The sequence below is a fragment of the Propithecus coquereli genome, unplaced genomic scaffold, assembly GCF_000956105.1.
Source record: "Propithecus coquereli isolate 6110/MARCELLA unplaced genomic scaffold, Pcoq_1.0 Scaffold821, whole genome shotgun sequence".
NCBI classification, from domain to species: domain Eukaryota; kingdom Metazoa; phylum Chordata; class Mammalia; order Primates; family Indriidae; genus Propithecus; species Propithecus coquereli.
This window is the reverse complement of record NW_012154408.1, coordinates 618,158-627,417: the sequence shown is the minus strand read 5'-3', so window position 1 is coordinate 627,417 and position 9,260 is coordinate 618,158. Positions and strand designations below refer to the sequence as shown.

The 9,260-nt window shown below is 49.5% G+C and overlaps 1 protein-coding gene across 3 annotated transcripts in view; it reads left to right on the top strand.

Moving 5' to 3' along the window:
* The first annotated feature begins 8,995 nt into the window (after nt 1–8,995).
* Nucleotides 8,996–9,260, top strand: part of CTBP1 (C-terminal binding protein 1) — a 33,412-nt gene continuing 33,147 nt past the window's right edge. The window contains exon 1 of one of the 3 annotated variants that reach the window (XM_012663671.1): nt 8,996–9,201. In XM_012663671.1, the coding sequence (XP_012519125.1) occupies nt 9,162–9,201 (40 nt within the window). In that variant the 5' untranslated portion in view covers nt 8,996–9,161. The remainder of the gene's footprint in view (nt 9,202–9,260) is intronic. The other 2 variants (XM_012663672.1, XM_012663670.1) reach the window with 2 other exon arrangements.

The following is a 9,260-nucleotide window of genomic DNA, read 5'->3' as shown; positions in this document are numbered from 1 at the left end:
AGGCTTAGATGGGGCCTTTAGGGTGGAGCTCCCATGATGGGACTACTGTCCTTAAAGGAAGAGACACCAGAGCGCTTGCACTATCTCTCCCTACCACATGAGGACAGAACAAGAAGGTGGCCATCCGCAAGCCAGGAGGAGATCTCTCACCAGAATCCAGCCATGCTGCCAGCTTGATCTTGGATTTCTACCATCCAGGACTTTGAGGAAATAAATTTCTAATGTTTAAGCCACACATTCTATGGTATTTTATTACAGCAACCCATGCAGACTAAGACAACACATAATTATCAAACTATTGAAAACTAAAGACAAAGAAAAGTCTTGAGAGCAGTAAGAGAGAAATGATATCTTGCCCACAGGGAAAAAAACCCCCAATATTTGAAAGACAGCAGATTTCTCATTAGAAACCATGGAAGCCAGAGGAAGTGGCAAAACATTTTTCAAGTGCTAAAAGAAAAGCAAAGTCAACATAGAATTCTATATCCATTGAAAATATCTTTTTTTTTTTGAGACAGAGTCTCACTCTCTTGCCTGGGCTAGAGTGCCGTGGCGTCATCCTAGCTCACAGCAACCTCAAACTCCTGGGCTCAAGCGATCCTCCTGCCTCAGCCTCCCAAGTAGCTGTGACTACAGGCATGCACCACCATGCCTGGCTAACTTTTTCTATATATATTTTTAGTTGTCCAGCTAATTTCTTTCTATTTTTAGTAGAGACGGGGTCTTGCTCTTGCTCAGGCTGGTCTTGAACTCCTGAGCTCAAACGATCCACCTGCCTCGGCTTCCCAGAGTGCAAGGATTACAGGCGTGAGCCACTACGCCCGGCCTTACAAATTCTACTAGATCTAAGGAAAGAAATAAACAGCAACATCATAATAGCTGGGGAACTTCCATACTACACTGACACAACTAGACAGATTGAGGCAGAAAATAAACAAACACTGGACTTAATCAGGACTTAACAAGTGGACCTAACAGAAATTTACAAAACGTTCTACCCAAAAACTGCAGATATACATTCTTCTCATCAGCACCATCAGCACATGGGACATTTTCCAAGATAGATTATATGTTAGGCCACAAAACAAGTCTCAGAAAATTTCTAAAAATTGAAATCACACCATACATCTTCTCAGACCACAGTGGGATAAAACTAAAGTCAATCCCAAGAGGAACTCTCAAAACTACACAAATACATGGAAATTAAACAACCTGCTGCTGAATGATCCTTGGGTAGATGAAATCAAGATGGAAATCCAGAACTTTTTCAAATTGAACAAAAAAGGCGACACAAACTTCCCAAATCTCTGGGATACAATAAAAGCAGTGCTAAGGGGGAAATTCATAGCACTAAATGCCTACATCAAAAAGACAGAAAGATGACAAATTAACAACTTAATGTCACATCTTAAGGAACCAGAAAAAGAACAAACCAAACCCAAAGCTAGAGGAAGACAAAAAATAACAAAGATCAGAGAAGAACTAAATGAAATGGAAACCAAAGAAATACAGAGGATCGATGAAACAGAAAGTTGGTTTTTTGAAAAGATAAACAAAATTGATAGACCACTAGCTATATTAACCAGAAATAGAAGAGAAAGGATTCAAATAATCACAATCAGAAATGAAAAAGGAGACATTACAACTGATACCACAGAAATACAAAATATCATCCAAGACTACTATGAAAACCTAGAGGAAATGGGTAAATTTTTTGAAACACACAACCTTCCAATCCTGAATCAGGAAGAAATAGAAATCCTGAACAGACCAATAATATGTAGTGATAGTGAGATTGAAACAGTAATAAACAAATCTCCCAACAACAAAAAAAAGAAAATCCTGGGACCAGATGGATTCACAGCTGAATTCTCTTAGATCTACAAAGAACTGTTACCTATCCTGTTGAAACTGTTCCATAATATCGAGAAGGAGAGACTCCTCCCTAACTCATTCTATGAAGCCAGTATCACACTGACACCAAGGCCAGGAAAGGACACAACAACAATAAAGAAAACTACAGATAAATCTCGCTCATGAACATAGATACCAAAATCCTTAACAAAATACTACTAAACTAAATCCAACAGTATATCAAAAAGATAACTGACCATGATTAAGTGGGTTTCATCTCAGGGATGCAGGGATGGTTCAACATATGCAAATCAATAAATGTGATTCACCACATAAACGGAATTTAAAAACAAAATCGATACCATCATCTCAATAGATACAGAAAAAGCATTCGATAAAATTCAGCATCCCTCTATGATAAAAACCCTTGACAAACTAAGCATAAAAGGAACACACCTCAAAATAATAAAAGCCATATATGACAAACCGACAGCCAACATCATACCGAATGAGGAAAAATTTAAAACATTCCCCCTAAGAACAGGAGCAAGACATGGATGCCCACTGTCACCACTTCTATTCAACATAGTACTGGAAGTCCTAGGCAGAGCAATCAAGCAAGAGAAAGAAATAAAGGGCACCCAAATTAGGAAAGAGGAGGTCAAACTATTTCTGTTTGTCAACCATATGATCTTATATCTGGAAAACCCTAAAGATGCCACCAAAAGACCCTTAGAATTGATAAATTCAGTAAAGCCTCAGGTTACAAAATTAATGTACACAAATCATTAGCATTTCTATACACTAATAACAGTCAAGCTGAGAGTCAAATCAAGAACTCAATACCATTTACAACAGCTGCAAAGAAAATAAAATACCTAGGAATATACTTAACCAAGGAGGTGAAAGATCTCTACAAGGAGAACTACAAAACACTGATGAAAGAAATCATAGATGACACCAACAAATGGAAAAACATCCCACGTTCATGGACTGGAAGAATCAACACAGTTAAGATGTCCATACTGCCCAAAGCGAATTACAGATGCAACACAATTTCCATCAAAATGTCAACATCATTTTTCACAGAGGTAGAAAAAAAAAACAATTATAAACTTCATATGGAATCCAAAAAGAGCCTGAATAGCCAAAACAATCCTAAGCAAAAAGAACAAATCTGGAGGCATCACATTACCTCACTTCAAATTAAACTACAAGGCTATAGTAACCAAAACAGCATGGTGTTGGTAAAACACAGACTACATAGACAAATGTAACAGAATAGACAACCCAGAAGGAAAGCCTTATAGCTACAACCAACTGATTTTTTTTTTTTTTAAGACAGAGTCTCACTGTGTTGTCCAGGCTAGAGTGCCGTGGCGTCATCCTCGCTCATAGCAACCTCAAACTCCTGGGCTCAAGCTCTCCTCCTGCCTCAGCCTCCCGAGTAGGTGGGACTACAGTCATGTGCCACCCTGCCCGGCTAATTTTTTCTATATATTTTTAGTTGTCCAATTAATTTCTTTCTATTTTTAGTAGAGACGGGGTCTCGCTCTTGCTCAGGCTGGTTTCGAACTCCTGAGCTCAAACAATCCACCCGCCTCGGCCTCCCAGAGAGCTAGGATTACAGGCGTGAGCCACTGCGCCCGGCCCAACCAACTGATTTTTAGCAAAGCAGACAAAAACATACACTGGGAAAGGACTGCCTATTCAATAAATGGTGCTGTGCTGGAAAAATTGGAGAGCCACACGGAAAAGAATGAAACTGGATCCCTATCTCTCACCATATACAAAAATTAACTTAAGATGTATAAGAGACTTAAATGTAAGACCTAAAACCATAAAAATTCTAGAAGGGGGAGATGTTGGTCAAAGGATACAAAGTTTCAGTTAGAAATTATTTCTCTAATTTCAGTTAGAAGAATAAGTTCAAGAGATCTGTTGTACAACATGGTGACTATGGGCAATAAAAATGTATTGTATTCTTGAAAATGCTAAGAGAGGAGATTTGAAGTGTTCTCACCAGACCAAAGAAATGATAAGGAAGGTAATGCATATGTTAACAAACTTGATTCAGCCATTCCACAATTGTATACATATTTTTAAATAGCATGTTTTACATAATAAATATATACAATTACTATTTGCCAATTAAAATTAATTAAAAATATTTTAAGTGTTTGTCCATTTTTGTTTCAAGCTTATTTACATGTTGGTCATTTTGTTATTTCACTGTTTTTTTCTGTGTGTACGTGTCCGGCAACCCAATGGTTTCCTTAATACCTTATCCACATTTCCAGGCATCTTCACCATGTATTTGAAGAATGCGAAGTAATAGTGCCGCTTTATCTCAGCTGTGAATACTGAATGTATGGACTAACAGACTGAAGGCCTTTGGTTGCATCTCAGAGGCCCTAGGGCACAATGCAGCTGGCGTCAATCCCTGTGCAAGAGGAGGCAGAGCTGCCACTGGCCAGTGAGAGCCAACCTGAGGAGGGGAGTGGGTGCAGACTTCTTCCCAGTTTGTTCCGGTGTCACATAACTCAGAGTGGAGTTTTTCTTTCATACACGGCTGGCACAGAGGAGACTCCCATACGTATTTAAGTTGAATTAAAGTCCACTTCATGGATTCACATGAAGTCACATTCATCTAAAATGCTAATGGTTCTTTGTGAACTTGGTTTCCCCCAACACTAAGTTGTCCCATGTGACAGGCAAAAAGACTCCTCGTGGGAGCTGAGGGTGGCACTAGTGGGCCCAGCACCAGGCCTCTGGCTTCCCCCACCCCGGTGAGTCTATAGCAAATCCCAGGACAGTCCCACCCTTGACAGGGCACTGAGCACCTTCCGTGTGGAGGTACATAGCCCTGGGACAAATGCGTTGACCCTGGAGGGCTGGGGCATCCACTTGGCATGGGCAGAAGGTGGCTGTTGTGTGGGGAGCTGGGGAGAGCCATGTGCAGAGCTGTGCGCACACAAAGCTGGGTCTTCTTTGTGTGCAATGGGGTCATATTTGGGTGTGGGAATCACAGCTCCAGTCACCATGCGTGGAGTGTGCAGGCAGAATTCTGTGGCCGTAGCCCCAGCTGGGGAACGCAGCACCTAGAATGAGGCAGGAGCAGTGAGATAGGGGATAGGGCTGAACAGGACCCCGAGGAGGCACTGGCCGGGTGTGGGAGGGAGGCTGCAGGCAGTGGAGCTAGGAAGATGCTGCACCCCCGGCTGCTTCCGTCTGCCTCTCATCCTTAGTGTGCCTGGAAAATTCTGTCGAGCTCTGCTCCAGCTACGTTACAGAATAACATTGCGGATGAAATAGATCCTTAAGAGAAACTGCATTTCTGGACCCAACTGCCTGCCTACAGGGAGCTGAGCCTGTCGGGCCCAAAGTCTCATGTAGAGTTTGCTGCACACTCGCTGTCCAGAGCCCTCTCCAACTCAGCAGGTTCAAGCCGGAGCTATGGCTGCCCCCACCCCCCAACACCACCGGGAAACCGTCTTTTTATTTACCCCGCCTCAGTAAATCACAAGCTGACTCCAACTGCAGGGGTTTCAGTGACCGGGAACCCTGTGTCCTGCTCCCCTTCAGCCCATCAGCAAGTCTCTAGGCCCTCCCGGCTGCTGCTCCCTGCCCTCCAGGGACCTTCCTTACCCATGCCTGGTGTGAGAATCACCCTTCCTCCTGGGCTTTGTTCCTACTACATTGTCAGCTCCCAGAGAGCAGGGCTTCCTGCTCCCCCACCCTCAGGAGGTGACAGCTGTGCTGAGCCACAGGGAAGTAGAAGGACCACTGCACCTGTCCGCTGTCCACACTCGCCTACACAGGTTCTAGTGGGTCCCTGCCCTGTGCACTGCAATGAACACATTGGCCCCTCTCGGCTGCTGGCATAACGCTCAAGCCCCAACCCTGCAAGCCCTGTCATGCAAGCTCCGCTGTCGCTTGGGCCTCTCCAGCTGTGCCCTTTGTTCCCTGCACCTATGTCTGGCCTTTGAGTTTGCTGCTCACTTTTCTGGAATGTTCTTTACTCAGACCTCTGCAGGGCTGCCCCTTCCCCCATCAGGGTCCCACATGTGTTCCCTGTTCCATGACCCACACCAGCCTCACTGGCGGGGCGTCACCACCCCCAAAAGCTGCTGAGTTCCTCCCTGCTGAAGCCTCATGCGGGCACACAGCACCCAGCAAACGCCAGGGCATGCCTGAGTCGCAACGACGGCAAGGAAAGGAAGTAGGCATGCGTGCTTGGCCGTGGGCATGAGGACTGGCAGACCCACTTCTATCCCGCCAGAAGCTGAGTCTTAAGTCCACCTCTCAGTGCCCACAGGAGAGACAGCTTTCTCGGTCAGCCCATGACACCCCCTCAAGAACCACTGAGCAAAATTAGAGTGAGTGTCTTACAGCTGGTAGGATTTTTAAACATTATTCAATTTTCACACTATTGTTTTATAGATTGTGCAATTATCTGGACATTCCAGAGACTAAGTAACTAAAACACAAGGATCACCCACAGGGAGTAAAGTACAATATTAACTTTCAGCCCTAGAAACATTGCCCAGTTCCTTCTGAAAAGTCTGGGCACAGGGGCAATGCCCCCAGCGACCAGGCCAGGAGGATCCGATCTCTCCTGAAAGGAAAGACATATTGTGGGCTTCTAGGGCTGAGGGCGTCTTCGGTTTTCAGTTACTCAAACAGAAGGCAGAGCTGAGCTCCTAGGGTCGTTGGGTACAAACCCCGCTCTTCGTTTTAAGGGAGTGGGGGAAGGTCTCCAATCTTTTCCTTCCAGGTGTTGAGTTATCCTGGGACGGGACTGGACAGGGATAGTTTCACCAGGAGGTCATGGCTGTGCTGAGTCCCACAGAAGGGATGTCACTTCCTCAGATTGCCAGGGGCCCAGGCCATGGGCTGGGGTGGGGACAGCCAGGGCAGGGCCCTCTCATTCGCTGACCAGTTCTCTGATGCTAAATTCAGGGTCTTCAGGGCTGTGAACAAACATTCAGGGGAGTGCAGGAGTGAGGATGGCCTGACTGACACCCAGACCCTTCTCCAGTGGCAGGAGCCTGTGACCTTGGTGCCTCTGGCCAGTCCTGAGGATGGAGGAGGCATCATGGCATGGGCATATTCAGAGCCAGACATCAATCCTCACATCTCCATGGAACGGGTTCCCACCTCAAACAGACAGGGGTCGGGGAGCCGGAAGCTCTGCCCTCCAGGAGCTGAGAGTATAGCAGGAACCAAGCCCAGACAGAAGGATAACTCTTTTTTTTTTTTTTGAGATAGAGTCTCACTGTGTTGCCCGGGCTAGAGTGCTGTGGCGTCATCCTAGCTCACAGCAACCTCAAACTCCTGGGCTCAAGCGATCCTCCTGCCTCAGCCTCCCGAGTAGCTGGGACTACAGGCATGTGCCACTATGCCCGGCTAATTTTTTCTATATATTTTTAGTTGTCCGATTAATTTCTTTGTATTTTTAGTAGAGACGGGGTCTCGCTCTTGCTCAGGCTGGTTTCGAACTCTTGAGCTCAAACAATCCGCCCGCCTCGGCCTCCCAGAGAGCTAGGATTACAGGCTTGGGCCACCGCGCCTGGCCAGAAGGATAACTCTTACACCAGGCATAAGGGTAAGGTGTCTGTGGGAAGAGCAGGGGAGGCAGCAGAAATAGCATGTGCAAAGCCCCTGTGGCAGGTGGGAAGAAGGGCCACGTGGCTGGAGCATGACAGGAAGGTAGGGGAAGACGGAGGTGGTGCAGGTCCGGGACTCTCTGACTGCAGTCAGATGCTTGGGTTTCCTCTGTTGTGCTATGAGAAGCCATAACAGGTTTTGAGCAGGAGCTAATAGAATCTGGTTTACCTTACAGGGCCCTCATAGGGACAGCATGATGTGGGCAACCGGGTGACACTGCAGGAAAGGCAATGGGGGTGGGGGCATCTGTGAGGCTGTGGGAAGCCACAGGTGCCAAGGGGTGCCCTGGGTCTCTGCACAGGAGATGCCGTGAAGGGACCAGAGAAGCTGGCTGGCCTTCTCCAGCGATGTTGCATGAGCTGCCCTGAGATGCCGGACAATGACGGGCTGGCGCCAGACAGACCCCGGGTCTGGAATGTTACTCTAGGAACCTTTCCCTTGGGAGCCCTATGCTTCTGTGTCTAGCAAAGTTCTCTAGGAGGTTTGCTAGTTCTCTCATCTTTCCTACATGCATGAGTGGATCCAATGTGGAAGGTATTTCCATACCGGGGTACTAAGCAGGGTTTAAAAGCGTTTGATATCTGTCATCTTTCATTGAATCTTTCTCAATGACTTGATTTTTAAAAACGTACAGATGATAAGATGGACTTGAGAATCCTCTACTACCTTCGGCAGTTTTTAAGCTAACAGGGCCACTATTTTGCCCTCCTCCCAGCCTGACAGTCCCAGTGCAGAGGTCAGCTTTCCCACTCCAGGGACCCGGGGTTGGGCTCGGGATCGGTCATCTCGTCCTTGGCGCCAGGCTGGATCCCTGCCCAGGGGCGCTCAGGACCCCCCCGGGCTGGGTCCCCTCCGGCCATGCCAGCCTGCTACCTGCCAAGGCCCACCGGCTCAGGGACGCCCCTGCTCTGTCCTCTCGGTGCCTGCGGCCACTCAAGCCGCAGCTCGTCCCGGGGATCCCCGGAGCCCGCAGGCCACCGCCTGCACTTGCTGTGCCCTGCGCCCGCCAGGGACCTCGACCCCTAGCAGCCGTGCCCAGGCGGCCGGCAGCCCCCTGGGGCGTAGAAGGCTCGGGGCACTGTAGGCGCGCCGTGGGGTCGAAAGGGGCGCAGGCATAGGCAGAGCGCACGGGGGCGCATTGGGGCACAAGGGCGTGGGGTTGGTGGGCATGACGGCGCGCAGTGGGGCAAGGGGCGCGGGACGCGGCGGCGGGGGTCGCGGTGGGGCGGAGGCGCAGGGGCGAGTTGGGGCGGGGGCGGAGAGGCACTGGACGCAGTGGCGGGGGTAGCGGGATGCGGCGGGGGGAGCATTGGGGCGGAGGCGCAGGGGCGCGGCGGGCCAGGCGGGGCGCCCTCCGCCGTCCTCAGCCGCCCGCGTGCGTCCGGCACGGCGCTCCCGCCTGGAAACAGGAGACTAATCGGCGCAAGCCCCGCCCGCCGCCGCGCGCCGCCGCGTGTCCCCGCCCGCGCGGTCGGTCGGAGCGCGGCTCAGCGGCGCGGCGGCGGCTCGGCACGGCGGCGGCCGGTCGCAGGCGGGCGGGCGGAGCAGCTGACGGCGCCGAGGCCGCCCCACGCGCCGGGCTCGCGGCGGCGGAGCGCGCCGGACTCGTCGGGGCCAGCGGCCGCCCGCGCCTTTCAATGGGCAGCTCGCACTTGCTCAACAAGGGCCTGCCTCTCGGTAAGGCCGCGCGCGCGCATTTCCGGCCCGGCGGGGGCGGGGCGGGGGCGCGGGCGGGC